Here is a 16,127-nt window from a genome sequence, read left to right as displayed (position 1 = left end):
AAAGACTCGAGAGGTTGGAGGCCATACCAGCAATTCGCCATCTTTATTTAACGTTTTTTCCAAAAAATATCTCAAAATCAAAACATGCTGATCATGACCACCTAAAGAACGAAAACAATAACAAACCAAAAATGACATTTTCAGTCCTCCTGCGGCAGCATCTCCATGTGTATAAATAATGCCTCGTAAACAGTAATCCCTGTCACAGCAGACCTGTGGAATGAACACACAGACACACTGTTCCCCCCCCAGGAGCACTCAACATGAAGAGAACTTAAATAATTTAGGAGACTTAAAGCAGCTATGTGGACCCCGCCTTTAGCACAGAGGGTGCATGTAGACGTGGGCGTGTAAACTACTCTCTGACCAGCGGCGGCTGCCCTACGCTAACAGTGCTACTTAGCTGTGGAGAAAAAGACTGGAGGGGAGAATTGGGGACGGTCTGCGTCAGAGACCAGTTATAGAGCAAACAGGTCTGCGACCAGTGGCAGGAGGTGAGGGGAGCAGAGGGAAGTCTGTGGAGGCTGGGTAGGTGAGGTCAGAGGTCCGATCAGATGGACGTTACAGTGTAAGGATAAACCCTGAGACAGAGAGGGTGGTGAGTAAGGCCCGTGGGCAGGGAGGGGGGCACGACTGGCTCAAACTACAAATCAAATTACACTCCTTCAACCTGGGGGGGCGCGGGGGAAGGGGGTAAGCCAGCCCCCCTGTCCAATGGAAAACAGTAGTGTGTGTGTGTGTGTGTGTGTGTGTGTGTGTTTGTTTGTTTGTGTGTGTGCGCCTTAGAGATTGGAGTTCTCTACGCCGATTCCCTGGCACTCAATGATGTAGGTGTCGTTAGTGGCACTCTCATCCTCCGCCTTGCTGACTGAGAACTTGGCCTGAGAACACAGGGAGCACAACAGAGAACACCTACATTAGGACACTGGCATTAGAACACCTACATTAGAACGCTGGCATTAGAACACTGACATTAGAACGCTGGCATTAGAACACTGACATTAGAACACTGACATTAGAACAACTGATACAACAGGAGCTGGAGCTGAGCTCAGACGTTCCATCAGCCTTTAACCAGCAGGACAGAAACAGGAACAAAACCTCTCAGAGCACGTCCTCATTAGGGTTACTAGGGACACTGTTCTGATGTAGCGCAACCATAGCAAACAGGTGTCATAGAAGAGGTGGCTTCACCTCGGTGAGTTGCTCAGCGACGTGGATTGCAGTCTTTGTGTGAAGGGTGATGGGACCGGTGCGCATGCGAGATGTGCCCTTAGCTAGGGCCATATAGATGATGAGCTAGAGAGAGAGATGGAGAGAGAGAAAAATGTTTTACTCTTTCAGAGGAGTTGCTTTATTGCATTGAGGAACCAAAGCGATGAGACGTTCCCTCCTTCACACATACATACACACACAGCAGCATCTCACCTGGTCCTGTAGGAATTCGTCCACGCAGCCGTTATGCCTGATGTTTCTGAGAAGCATCTCCGCCGCTTCAATTCCCGTCTTGTCTGCATACACACCTAAAACACAGACACAAACAGGTTGTGATTTTGGATAAACACACTGCACAAGTATGACTGCAAATTTCAATCAACGTGATTCTGCAGCTTGTGTTTATAATCATACTTTATCATGTATTATCAAAACAAATGAGGATGATGTGATTGTGTATTTCCTGCGTCTGTCTGTATATGTGCATGCACACATGTGAGAACATGTGTGTGTGTGTGTGTGTGTGAGAGAGACTGGGTGATCACATGTGTGTGTGTGTGTACTGCCTGAGCTCCTGTGCTTGTCTTGATGTGCACTCTGACACAAATCTGCTCTCCAAGTGAGAGGACATGCTAGTGCCCCCTATTGGACAACTCTGCACACTGCACAACCCCTCACTTCACTGCCATCTGCCCACATCAACAAAAAACCCTCAAAGGACACACAGGATGCAGAGTAAACACACACATACACCACTTTACTCACCTTTCTTCCCTAAGGCAGAGCCAGCGAATACGCAACCAGTGGAGGACTCTGCGAAGATGCTGTCATGGACAGAAAAGAGATGGTGAGTCACACATAGAGCGTGCACACACACACACTTTCGCCACCAGCTGGAGGTGAGGCCATCATTTCCACTGTGGCTTTAATACAAACCCAAGCAGTGTAAAAGGTTGTGTGTGTGTGGTGAAGAGAGATTTCTGTGTGTGTGTGTGCTCACATGATGCCGTTTCCGCTGCCACAGGCATTCTCCCTCTCCGACAGGGACTGGATGTTGACATACAGGTCCTTGATCTCCTTCCTGATGGTGCGCAGGGCCGCCGAAGACATGTCCTTCGCCAGCTGAGGGAGACACACAGGATGAGTAAACACACACACAGTAGACATGTCCGTCACCAGCTGAGGGGCCAGGGAGGACTGGGTTAGTCACTACACACACACACACACACACACACACACACACACACACACACACACACTCTCCACTTACACACACACACACAGTAGACATGTCAGGTCAGACTGGGTTAGTCACCACAGCAGCTCACACACACACACACACACACACTCCACTAACACACACACACACACACACACGTGCGCACTCACACAGTAAAGACACACAGTAGACACATACACACACAGTATAGGCCGACATGCATACACTCCTCTCAACTCTGCATTAAAGCTACTGAATAATATCCTTATAATCTGATATTAAAATTACTTAATTATTATTATTATTATAATAACAAAACATCAAAATCAGATGAACAAAACAAACATGGAGATGTTATAATATTATGGAGATGGTATGATGTTATGCAGATGTTATGGAGATGGTGTGATGTTTTGGAGATGTGGCAGGAAGAGGAAACCTAGTGAATATCTAAGCTATTGATAAAAAGTGTGTGTGTGTGTGTGTGTGTGTGTGTGTGTGTGAGAGAGGGTTAAAGTGAGGGTGTGTGTGTGTGAGAGACAGGGTTAAAGTGAGGATGTGTGCGTATAGTATCTATGTACCTTGGAAGGGAGGACTCCAGCTACGAAGGCTCGGCCGTAGATCTTAGTGATGTTTCCTCGTGCCGTCATGTTGATGGGGTTGAGCTCTTTAACGGGGTTCACCTTCATCACCAGCTCTCCACCACCTTTGGGGTAGTACCCCCTGATCACACACACACACACACACACACACACGATCAACTTACCACACACACATTAAAACTAACCACACAGCACACATACACAAACCACATTACCTCTGAACACATACACACACATTCAGCATCAACGTCACACCAACAATTCAACACACAATAAAACACCACACATGATGAGCCCCAGCAAACACAAAGACACACGCAGTCACAGACAGACACACACACACACAAACAACCACACAGCATCAGAGAAGCACAGAATGGATGGGACCTCTGTCTGCCCTTCTCTAAGACACTAAGGGTAACATTTACACAGTAAGGGCTAAAACACACCAAACGCTTTTATAAAAACGTAGACGCTTCAAAAACATCTTGGCAAAGTGCGGCGGGAAAAACAGCCGCAGGCGCACCAGGCTGTTTTGCCCGGCGCCCATGAAGCGGAGCTGCGTGCGCAACCTGCCTGGGCCGAGTGTGACATTGATGAGCGGTGCGCCTCCGCGCCTTGCGCTGACAAGTTGAGAATATTACAACTTTTAAGCGCACCTAAAAAATGCTAGAAAGACGCGACGCGCGGCGGATAAAAGGATCACACGAAAGGCGCGCCGTACCATAGGAAACAATGGTTTTGCTAGAGTCACGTTTTTAGAAACGCGTTTGGTGTGTTTCAGCCCTGTTTAAGTGTAACATTTACACATGTGGTCATTTAGCAGATGCTTTAATGCAAAACCAGAGTATTGTCCACATTATTCACACAAGACAGCTGCAGAATCCTTAAACACCTGTCCACATTATTCCCCCAGGAGAGCAGCAGAACCCTTAGAACCTCACCTCATCCTCAGGTCAAGGTCCACGTTGACTCCGAACTTCTCCACTATGGGCTTGAACACCTGTAAGCCAAAAGCCGAGCTGTTTACTAGTGTGTCCATGACTTCACTTAAAAAGACACACACACCCTAAAAAAACCAAGATCCCAGACATTTAGCCCAGATATCTGGGGGCTCATTGTAATTAATCTGCAGACTGGAGTTGAGAGCGTGAGATGCTGCGGCTCAGTGAGGGCGGAGAGGCTCGTACCTTTAGGGTGTAGTCGATCTGCGGGGCCATCTCTGCGTTGGTCCCCCCCTTCAGGCAGAGCTCAGAAGGCCCCTTAGCAAAGAGGGCACAGGGCAAGGACACCTGCATGAGCAGGGTGACACTCCTGTAGAGGAGGAGGAAGAAACACACAAACAAGCTCAGTCTAGCCCCCATCTGCAGTGCACCTCCCTCTGTCAGACACAGCCTGACTAAACTCATCTAAAACATTGTTTAATAGACTCTGCATTCAATAAGACAAATGCATTTATAAAATCGCAAGCTGTACATTCCTAATCTCTGGTTAGATCCCGTCTCGGTAAGCACGTCACACTGAGTGGAGCGCCACAAACGCAGCGTCACAGCTGCAGTAATGGCGTGTCCACTCGAAAGGGCAGTCGGTTTAATCAATACTGCTGATTACAGGCAGCGAGTCCCGAGGTGACAGCCTTCACATCTAAATCCAGTCGTGCGCTCAGGCGAGCCGACTTACCCCGCAGTTTGGGTGTCCGCGATGTGGTTGCCACCCTTGATTTTACCGGGAGAAATAGTGATTTCTGTGGATCCGATCACGGCGCCCTCCAAATTGCCATCGCACATATCCCTAACCAGCTCTAGACCTGTCAGATGCTGGGGCCTGGAGAGGAGAGGAGTGAAGGAGGAGAGGAGAAGAGTGGGTGGAGGAGGAGGGAAGAGTGGAGTTGAGGAGGAGGAGGAGGGGAGAGGGGTGGATAACAAAGACAGAACGTAAGAGTTTACATCAAGTAGTCACAATTTCACATTTCCACGGTGCACAGCCCTCGAACACATCATACGCCAATCAGCAGCACACCAGTCGAGTTTAGATGTATGGCCCGGTATAAACGCATATAAACTTTGATCGTTAGCATTTTTAGTTTTACAGTAGTCATTAATTCCGATTATCCATCATAGCTATACATCCAACGTCGGGCGTAATTTCTGTTCTTAAACAAACTATAATTGAAATACATTCAAAAGCACTTCATGTGAAATTTGGATGCCATGTGCTTTCGAGTTAACTAACAAAGGAGACCATGAAAAATGGATGAGCAATGGCTTTTTGGTAACGGAGAAATAAAAGCAAACGAGGCAAACGGCAAACTGTCTCCGAGACGGAATCTGTTAACGCAACCAACAGTCTATGGAATCTGGGAACTGATGGAAGCAACGTTAGCGGTTCAACAGCTCTCCGTCCAACTTTGCTTTGTTTTGCGAATCCCACAAGTTCTCTGCGTAGGGGGGTGGGGAAGGGGGGGTCGCCACAGGACGCCTGCCTGCCGTTTACAACTTTCATGACAATATGGCAATCAGCTAAACATGCAACATAATTTAGCATTGTTACATATACACTTTTATTTACCTTAAACCTGGCGTGCTTCTGCCGGCCCGAATTTTGTTTATTTTGATTGACGTGCCGTGAATGCAGCTGAGAGCGGTCGATAATCTCAAAATTTGTCCTCCCTGAAAGAGAGCAACATCAGTAACCGGTACTTCGTTGAATCACAAATAAAGTTAGAGAAAATAATCGTTGGGGTGTTAAAATGTGTATGGAGAAGATAATTTAGTTTTTGTGTAAAAAGCCTACTCACCCCCTCCATTACACTTCCGTCCATTTCGAACGTCGTTGCGGCCATTTTTGAGAGAGAAAGAAAATTACCAAAACTTGCCCACGGTTTCACTCTCAGAAATATGCTGATGCACCGATTCTCTGCGAGGGTATAAGATGCCGTAGGTGGACAGCTCCGCTTGAGCCTGACCTCCAAACGGTAAAAATGATGTTAGCCGGCAGCTGAACACAAACAATACTAAGAGACAATCGCCAACTTCACAACAGTCAAGGCGCAGTCTGTACAACCTTAATCTGTACAGTAGCTACCAAACAGCCCAGGGCAAAATTGTCTAGTGTATTCGCTATACAGCCTCGCAGACAGTAAGTGATAAATAAATGTCTAAATCAGCCAGGATGACTCAGTTTCTGGGATACGTGCGCCACTCTCGCAGTCTTGCCACACTGCAGAAAGGTCTGGAGCATGCGCAGATGTAGGCCAGCATGACGCCGCCTGGCAGCGCATTGTTTGAGAAAGTTTCAGGGACAAGAGGAGTCAAGTCTGTAGCAGATAGCGCGGAGCCTGCACCCGGCATCAAAACAGATGGCCCAGTTTCCCAGAAGATTTACCATAAATCAGTGTTTTACTTTTTTTTTTTTTTTTTTTATCAAACATGCGATTAACATATTCTCAAATAGTGTTCTCTTGTACTGTATCTTATCCTGTAAGAGCAAGGGCAAGAACAATGGGGTTTATCTAAAAATGGAAATGAAATATAAGCATTGGGTGATTACAGCAGCATATACATTTTCTGAGAACCATCAGCAGTGAACGTGCTACGAATGTATTTACCAATGCTATGCACAGTTCATCAAAGTCGTTTATACAGGCTCACCATCCAGGATCTTTGGAAGCACTGATTTCAGAGTTAATGACTGAATTGTTATTTCTAATGATCAGGAGGCTGTATCAGTACTAATGACAGAGTTCAGGCAATATCTGAATATCTGAAACAACTTTAGAGAACATGGTGTCAAGATGATACATCTAAAGTCAGCACAGATTACTCTACTTTACCCCACTAACGGGACTGCATCAACAGGTGATAGGATGTCTGCTGTTTATGTCTGATTTGATCCTCTGCCAATCTGCAGATATTCTCCTTGCAATTTTAAATCTGATAAATGTCGCCTTCTAGCGGATACATAGGAACTCGCTTCTCCACTGCCGATCACGCTGACCTCAAACATTCGCTATGTGATTGGTTTTTCATGAGGGGCGTGATTGTGTCGTCGTTTCCGGATGAAGAGAAGCTAGGGTAAAGATGGCTGCAGTTATCACACTGAGGGGTTCATTCACACTCGTGAGACGTTTGGTAGGTTTGCACAACTTATGAATTTACATCTGTTACTATTATGTACAGCTTCCAGAATCATGTTCGTCGACCACCGTGTTTCAAGACCGGTGATAGAAATTATACGACGAGTAAGTGACTTGTGTAGCGTTAGTTTCGAGGTAACGTTAGGAGTAGTGAGCCCTCAATGGTAGCTGGCCAGGGGTAACGCTACTGTGTTTGCAAGCTACTTTCCCTACCTTTTCTATTTGGACAAAAGTTATTACGTTACATTTTGTTTTTATATGTGCGTTTTCATTTGCATGCCTCCTTTGTATTTGTGCTAGATCAAGTGGTAGATGTCATTTACTCAAATAACCAGGACCTCCCCCACCTACCCATCGCACCTTGTTGATATTGTGGTATCACCTAAATTTGTGTTACAAAAATATTAGCTGCTATCAGCAGTAACAGCGTGTCAACAAATGTGTCTAGTCGGTAATAACTCAGAAATCAAAGTCGAAAAACAGTCACAATATGCCTTTGATATTCCACTGTCATTGAGCTGAATCTTGGAAGGATATGTACACTTTTTCAGCGTGCTAATTGTTGACTGACATTGTCCATCCGGCCGACATTAATGTTGTTATCAGGGGGATGGTTCGGTCAACAATGCGTCGTCCTGCACAAAAATTATAGGCCGTGTTCGTGTCCTCTACGAGACGGAAACCACAATGAAATACCCGTCTTGTTTGTATGCCCTTGATAGGCGTCTGGGCACCAGTTCAAACACTGTTGCTTACGGGTTCGGCCGGCCCGTCTCGAATGCCCACCGCATGCCTACTCTGTCAGGATCCCGGCGCAGCATCGATACCTCCGAACCAGCTGTGGTACGTGCTTTGGTGTTACATTTACAATGCATGACTGTTTGGCACAAGGTGCTGGAATGTGACGACACCTTTAATGTCGACTTTCTTCCTCTTGCATTTCAGCTGCAGCAGGACCGGTTATGCAGTTCAAACTCTCAGATATCGGAGAGGGCATTCGGGAAGTAACAGTAAAGGAATGGTAGGTTTTAGTTTTTACTTGGAGAGTTTCCTTGAAACTCAAAGTGTGCCACCTCCAAACACCCCCTTGGAGGCGCTATAGTTATTCAAGTGCATTTCTCAGATGTGTTTTTTTTTTTAGCTGTGAGAAATGATATAACTGTCCAATGAAACACATTGATGCTGGTTACTACAGAATTACAATTTTCATAAAAATTCAACATGTTATGGGATGAAAAGCGCTCAATACGCCATCTGCTGTTTAAAATCATCCTGAACCTTGCAAGGCTGATGCTGACATAGAGGAGTCCCAAACGTTTAACTATGTCATGAAATGCCCCCCCTCCCACACACACACTAGTGTGAGTCTCATTTTAATTTGCTGATGGAGACTCATCATTCACAGGAAGTTACGCCTCCTGTCTTGACCTCTGGCAGCTGAGGGTTGCTAAAGTGATAACATTGTCTCTTGCCTGTTTGAAAACAGCTGTTCTTGTGTCTGTCTTCCTGTTTGAAAACAGCTGTTCTTGTGTCTGTCTTCCTGGTGTAGGTATGTGAAGGTTGGTGATGTAGTGTCTCAGTTTGACAGCATCTGTGAGGTCCAGAGTGACAAAGCCTCGGTCACCATCACCAGTCGCTACGATGGCATCATACGCAAGATCTACCACGACATAGACGCCACAGCACTGGTGGGCACGCCGCTTGTTGACATAGAAACAGAGGCTGGACCAGGTAAGGTTATCACCTGCGGCTGTGTTCCCTAATGACTGTCTGGGGGTTAGAGGGTCACTGACAGAACGGATGATGGTCTGTTTATGTTTACATTTTTTTTTTTTTCAAACACAATGTAACATAACAATGACATAGGTATTCTACAAATACCATATCACACAAGTGCATTGTTACAAAACACAAACAAAACAGAAAACAAACAACCAATATGTTAGCACATTCTTATGATAAAATCAATTATGTCACCAAATGCTAATGTATAATATTTCTGTCTTATAGACGTTAAAATTGTATGTAGTGTTGTAAATGTAAATATTTGTGAATGTAATTGTCCTGCTTTCTTTTCCTGTCAGCGCAGTCTGTCATTATGAGCCCTGGATTGGATGCTTAACATGGCTAATGCTAAAGGCTATGATCATATACAACAGTGATGAGTGGGGTGTTCTGTTAGTCTGCTAGTGTGTGTTTGTCATGTGTGACGGTGCTGGTGTGTGTTTTTGTAGATGCTGCTCCAGAGAAGGATGTGTTGGAGACTCTGGCTGTGTCGCATGAGGAACACACACACCAAGAAATCAAAGGCCACAAAACACAAGCTACACCTGCAGTGCGGCGCCTTGCCATGGAGAACAATGTGAGTGGAGGTTTTAGACTCTTATTTTGACACCTAGGGATTGTGGAGAAATGTACTAAATGACAAAGAACTACATAATTTCCTGGACCTGAGGCTGTGGTCTGATAGTCTGTCCCATAGACATATATAGGTCTACGGTCTGTCCTATCAACTTTTCATAGACCTCGATGGAAAATGTCATGAGGTCAAGGAAAGATGTGAAGTACAATTCATAAGGACTTAGGAAAAGACAACCGCTAAGAGAATCTGATTTTATTTACTACTACTACTACTAATTATGTTAAGGCATATGTTATTGACATGGGTCACATGGATCGGTTGTTGTTGGTGCCGCAAGGGATTGTGGGCCGATACTATCTACTTTTCTTTTTGTAAAGGATGCTCTAGTGTGCCCTATGCTAAAGGAGATGCGAAAGGAAGCATTGAAGCACCTCTCCTAAGCATTTAGAGAATTTGACCAGCTCATCATGGCTGCCACTTAGATACTTCCGGATCATTTAACTCTGTTAGGAACCTTCCCGAACAGGGTCATATTCTTTTTTGCTTAGAAAGGTTCCTAACTGACTGAAATTACCCAGAAGTATCTAAGTGGCAGCTATGACGTGAGGTCGATGAAAAGTGGTCAGGAAAATACTATTGGATGGACTAATCCACTGATGGCAAGCTACCATCCTGCTGAATTCTAACCTACTGAAAGTTGCTACCCTCCTGCTGAATGCTAACCAACTGAAGGATAGCAGCTACCCTCCTGCTAAATGCTAACCCACTGAAGGATAGCAGCTACCCTCCTGCTGAATGCTAACCCACTGAAGGATAGCTGCTCCCCTCCTGCTGAATGCTAACCCACTGAAGGATAGCTGCTACCCTCCTGCTGAATGCTAACCCACTGAAGGATAGCTGCTCCCCTCCTGCTGAATGCTAACCCACTGAAGGATAGCTGCTACCCTCCTGCTGAATGCTAACCCACTGAAGGATAGCTGCTCCCCTCCTACTGAATGGTAATCCACTAAAGGATAGCTGCTACCCTCCTGCTGAATGCTAACCCACTGATAGCTAGCTACCATCCTGCTGAAGGCTAACCCACTAATAGCAAGCTACCATCCTGCTGAATGCTAACCCACTGATAGCAAGCTACCATCCTGCTGAAGGCTAACCCACTGACCGATAGCTGCTACCATCTGCCTGGAAAAGTGATTAGGAAAAGACTAGGAAAGTTTTTTGTACTATCACACAGCAGCCTGAGACTCTTTGCTCTGTTTCTCCATCCAAACATTCACAGATCCCTCACATATATTCTCTTTGGTCAGTTTAAAATGAGCTTTGCCATATGATGTGGTTGAGATAGCTCAGCTTCTTTTACATGTTAATGAGTAGGTCTGGGCCGCGTTGAGTAAACATCTCTTCCAGCGCTGATCACTCTTCCATGACAACGCTATATCTGCCTCAGGCAGCTGCCAACAACGCCTTTCAAATGGTGCAGCTGGACCTCTGCCATCACACACACACTTGCCCTCTGCCATCACACACACACACACACTCGCCCTCTGCCATCACACACACATACACACTCACCCTCAGCCCGTTGTCCTCTGAGGCTGTTGTGTGTGTGTGTGTGTGTGTGTGTGTGTGTGTGTGTGTGTTTGGTCATGGAGAGGTCTGGTTGAGCCTGAGGTTCTGCAGTAGACAGCCTCCTGATGGATAGTGCTGTTTGGCACAGTTTGTTTGGTGGAGTGATCTCCACACACACAATCACAGTGGCAGTTAAAGTCACATTGCCCACCAACGAGGGCCTGTCGTCATAGCTACAGGTGGGGGAAGGGCCACGGCTCTTAGAGTCTGGGATTAGGGACAGGCCTCGGGGTGAGGGTGGGGGTCTGTCTCTCTCTGTGTGTGTGTGTGTGTGTGTTGCTTTTGGGGACTGATCTGAGAGAATGCCTGGAATGAGAGGGTCGTTGTTGCCGTGTAGTATGAAGGATATGAATCCGGATGTCACTCCAGGAGAGCACCCACGGATCAGAGTATCAGGCGGTCAGAACTCACTATTCCAATGGCTTTACATCAGCTTTCACTAGTCAGATCAAATCAAAACCATCTGGAGATGTCTACTTAGGGGAGCCAGGTAGTTCTCTATGGGTGTGTCAGCATGGGAATTTGTGGGTAGGCCGGCATGGAGAGGGCCTCAGTAGTGATATTACTATTATATATATTATAAATGTAGTCTCCAGGCGCGTATCCATGGTGACGCTGTCGTCTCGTCCCCAGATTAAGCTCAGTGAGGTGATGGGGACGGGAAGGGACGGCCGCATCCTGAAAGAGGACATCCTGAACTACCTGGCCAAGCAGACGGGGGCCATCTTGCCCCCCTCACCCTTCAACGAGATCCAGCCCCCTCCCCCTCGCCCAGCAACCCTCGCCAAGCCCAAAGAGAAGGCGCTCCCCCAGCCTGTGGTTCCCCTCCCCACTGTCCCCAGACCTGTCTTCACAGGGAAGGACCGCACAGAACCGCTCAAAGGTGAGACCCCGCCGAGGTGGGTTGCAGCACACTGGCCATCTGTCACCCAGGCAACCCACACCAATCAGGCTTTAGGGCTACATGTTACACTTACCGCCACCTGTTAATGCGCATGTCACGTACACTCACACACTCACACACTCACACACACACACACACACGTTCCCTATACACAAACACCGGTTCTATGTCATGTAGAAAGCCTCCTGTAACTACTGTGTTGAGTGTTCATGTATCATCTGTGTGTGTGTGTGTGTGTGTGTGTGTGTGTGTGTGTGTGTGTGTGTGTGTGTGTGTGTGTGTGTGTGTGTGTGTGTGTGTGTGTGTGTGTGTGTGTGTGTGTGTGTGTGTGTGTGTGTGTGTGTGTTCAGGATTCCACAAGGCCATGGTTAAGACTATGACGGCGGCGCTGAAGATTCCGCACTTCGGCTACTGTGACGAGATGGACTTGACACAGCTAGTGCGGCTGAGGGCGGAGCTTAAGGGTGTGGCAGAGTCGCGCGGCGTCAAACTCAGCTTCATGCCCTTCTTCATCAAGGTAGGCTTGACTAGTCAAACTCCGATTCACCAAGGTAGGCTAGACTAGTCAAACTCTGATTCTTGCCCCCTATCATCAAGGTAGACTAGTCAAACAGCCATAACAGAGACCTACACCCAGTGTCAACAGCTCTGAAACACACCTCACATACACATTCTGTGTTGACAGTGGAGTAGTATTCTGGCTGACTCGGAGTGTGTGTGTGTGTGTGTGTGTGTGTGTGTGTGTGTGTGTGTCGGTGTTTATATTGTAAACAGGCAGCCTCTCTGGGTCTGCTTCACTTCCCCATCCTCAACGCATCTTTGGACGACGCATGCCAGAATATCACCTACAAGGTTAGCTGTGTGTGTGTGTGTGGGAACTTTTTACTTCCTAAGTGTGTCTTTATGTGTTTATTTATAGTCTACCTGTTACACTGTGTGTGTGTGTGTGTGTGTGTGTGTGTGTGTGGTTATGCTAGCGTCACTGCGCCTGGTTAATGTGTTATCTCTCCCTTTCCAGGCGGCACATAACATAGGTCTGGCCATGGACACGATTCAGGGGCTCCTGGTTCCAAATGTGAAGAACGTGCAGCTGCTGAGTGTGTTTGAAATCGCCACGGAACTCAACCGCCTGCAGAACCTTGGAAATGTGGGCCAACTGGGTGCCTCTGATCTCACCGGGGGAACCTTCACCCTCTCCAACATTGGATCTGTAAGCGGGGGGGCTATGATGATTATTTATAGTTCAGTGTTTTATGCAGTAACAGCAGCCAGTAAATGGGCCACCCATGTTAATGGTTGGTATGCCCTCTCTCTCTGTGTGTGTGTGTGTGTTCAGATCGGAGGCACTTATGCGAAACCAGTCATTCTGCCGCCAGAGGTGGCCATTGGAGCCCTTGGGAAGGTCCAGGTGAGCCTTTAAATTAACTGCCCTTTGGAAACACTCATTAGTGAACTCCCTCATTGTTAAACTGTGCTTAGATGTACAGTAGACTGATTTAGTGTTAAAGTGTGTTCAAGTGATGCTGTGGTACACTAGGCCTAACCTGATGGTTAACCCATACTGTAGTACACTAGGCCTAACCTGATGGTTAATCCATGCTGTGGTACACTTGGCCTAACCTGAGAAGCTGTGTTCGTTCTCAGATGCTGCCCAGGTTCAACTCTAAGGACGAGGTGGTGAAGGCCCACATCATGAACGTGAGCTGGTCTGCGGACCATCGGATCATCGACGGCGCCACCATGTGCCGGTTCTCCAATCTGTGGAAGTCCTACCTGGAGAACCCAGCCGCCATGGTCCTGGACCTTAAATAAGAAACCCCACCCCCTTTCTGCCCCCCCACCCCCCTCCCCTGGACCCCTGGCCCAGCCTGCGTCCCTCCGCACCCATGTGATGTGTAAAATAATGACCTAACTAAGGGCTGACGTATGGCTGGGCCCCCCTGCACCCCCCCACCCTCCCCCAACCACCCAATCCAGCTGCAGGGCTGGCTGCACAGACGGGGACACTAGTACATTTTTACTGGAGAAACTCCTATCTAACTGGCTTTAGTTGGTGTTAGTATGCTGTTCTGGTGTAAGGGTCCTCTCCTTCCTACTGCCTTACTAATGTAGATTGGTTGCACAGCCGAGAGCCTTTGGACCTGCTGAATCTGAGGAGATGTGCAACACAGACACTGTGAAGTCTTCCTCTCTGGGCATGCTCAGTATCATACAGTAGTGAAAACGCAGTCTGGGCATGCTCAGTAACATACAATAGTGTAAACGCACTCTGGGCATGCTCAGTAGCATATGGTAGTGAAGACACACTCTGGGCATGCTCAGTAGCATATGGTAGTGAAGACACACTCTGGGCATGCTCAGTAGCATACAATAGTGAAGTTGTCCTCTCTGGGCATGCTCAGTAGCATATGGTAGTGAAGACACACTCTGGGCATGCTCAGTAGCATATGGTAGTGAAGACACACTCTGGGGATGCTCAGTAGCATATGGTACTGAAGACACACTCGTGAGACGCTCAGTAGCATACAATAGTGAAAACACTCTCTGGGCGTGCGCCCTGGAAGCCTTTTTAGCAAGAACCTCATACATGCCCACTGACTTTACCCCCTGGAGTGTCTCGTGTTCACATAAGCTCTTTTCATAACACCTGAGCTGCTGTTTCCAGATCAGGTGTGGCCCTGGTGAGGCATGGACCTGCGGCAGCTCAGGGCTTCAGCCGATACAGAATGACCTGCTATCCTCATAAGGCATCTCAGCTGGTGAATGCAGACCTCATAGACAGGTTTCCCAGATTGCTTGCCATGCTCTTTGCAATAAAAAGGGCTCTTGCCTCATCCCGCAAACCTTAAAGATTAACTCCCACGCCCTTTGGTGAGGAAACAGCTTCATACTAGCCCCCCTTATTAAATAACGTTTTGTCAGAAAAGGGTTTTTTCTGTGGGGGAACCTATGTAGAAGGAACCTCTCTTAATCATTCTTGAGAATGTAATGGTTAATTTATTCCTTCCCAGAACTCAAAATCTGTGGTGAAACTGGTTCTCAACAGAGTTCCACAGATAATTCTTCATCAGAGTGGTTCTAAGACCTTTAGAGGTTGCCGTGGAAACAAAACTAAGAACTATTTCTTTTATGTATCAGTTTCTGTGGTGCTACTTTTCTAGGATGACCTGAACTGCTCTTGTTTGCTGTCAAGTGTCGTCTGCATTTGTCTTTTAAAATATCATGTTATGCGTAGGACGCCTCGCCCCTCGGTTTGTGTGAGATTTGGGGAAATGTACTGAATGTTACCAGTAATTAGGGGAGTCCCTGCTACTGGCAGAGACGAGTGTGATGTTTTTTTTCACCACTCTGCTTCAACGGTCACTGGTGTGAGTTATTTGTGTGTGTGTGTGTGTGTGTGTGTGTGTGTGTGTGGAGCCTGAAAAACGTTTGAATAAATTTGACTTTTCTGTGATTTTGTGTGTGTGTGTGTGTGTGCGTGCTGTGAGCCGGTGACATCACGCACCCAGTCACTTAAGGACAAGTGTTCCGGTCCGGAGTCAACGGCAGTCATAAGTGTCAAACTGCGCTCAAACCGGAGCGGATTTAATCATTAATTTAGTAAAAGCAACACGTTAATGTAAAACTCAGCTCGGAGCTAATATTCTAGAGTTATGTGATGAGTGCCAAGGTGCCATGGCCCTATTGGTTCTAGGGCACTGACGTCTGTCTTGGGTTGTAAAAGCCCTCCACAAAACTGCCGAGACTCCCACTGAGTCAGAGGAGGCTCAACCACCGACATACTTACAAGAAAGAGCATAGTTACACACGCTCTGACTTCCTACAGAACGTTTGTTCTTTGGTATGAAAGCATCTTGATTTAACTCCTCCGCCATCTGAGATTTTCGGGTAGAATGCAGGAAGAGAAACGCATCATCAGACCGCAGCCCCAGAACGATGCGCCCCGGAACGGTAAGGGGATCCTCGATGCGGGACATCGAGTCAATGGAGGCATCAAGTTAAGCAAAAGCAAAGATGCCTTGCTGCGCCAAAGTAGCACTTCGACCGTGGTGCAAGAAACG

General features: G+C 47.1%; 2 protein-coding genes across 2 annotated transcripts; one reads left to right on the top strand and one right to left on the bottom strand.

Moving 5' to 3' along the window:
• Positions 1–14: 14 nt before the first annotated feature.
• Positions 15–6,408, bottom strand: rtca (RNA 3'-terminal phosphate cyclase). Its single transcript, XM_012841969.3, has 11 exons — positions 5,834–6,408; positions 5,605–5,705; positions 4,717–4,860; positions 4,227–4,350; positions 3,981–4,039; positions 3,016–3,157; positions 2,216–2,337; positions 1,981–2,039; positions 1,429–1,523; positions 1,195–1,299; positions 15–881 (listed from the first exon to the last, which is right to left on the bottom strand). Exons 1-11 carry the CDS (start codon positions 5,876–5,878, stop codon positions 783–785), a joined length of 1,095 nt encoding a protein of 364 aa, XP_012697423.1. The 5' UTR covers positions 5,879–6,408; the 3' UTR covers positions 15–782.
• Positions 6,409–7,056: 648 nt separating this feature from the next.
• On the top strand, positions 7,057–15,520 carry dbt (dihydrolipoamide branched chain transacylase E2). The gene is made up of 11 exons (XM_012841929.3): positions 7,057–7,166; positions 7,894–8,014; positions 8,117–8,192; positions 8,721–8,902; positions 9,406–9,533; positions 11,796–12,045; positions 12,417–12,583; positions 12,841–12,918; positions 13,085–13,276; positions 13,403–13,474; positions 13,711–15,520. The coding sequence occupies exons 1-11, from the start codon at positions 7,116–7,118 to the stop codon at positions 13,876–13,878; spliced, it is 1,485 nt and encodes a 494-aa protein (XP_012697383.2). The 5' UTR covers positions 7,057–7,115; the 3' UTR covers positions 13,879–15,520.
• The last annotated feature ends 607 nt before the right edge of the window (positions 15,521–16,127 follow it).

This window comes from Clupea harengus, chromosome 10 (assembly GCF_900700415.2).
Source record: "Clupea harengus chromosome 10, Ch_v2.0.2, whole genome shotgun sequence".
Lineage (NCBI taxonomy): Eukaryota > Metazoa > Chordata > Actinopteri > Clupeiformes > Clupeidae > Clupea > Clupea harengus.
This window is presented reverse-complemented; position numbering and strand designations above follow the sequence as displayed.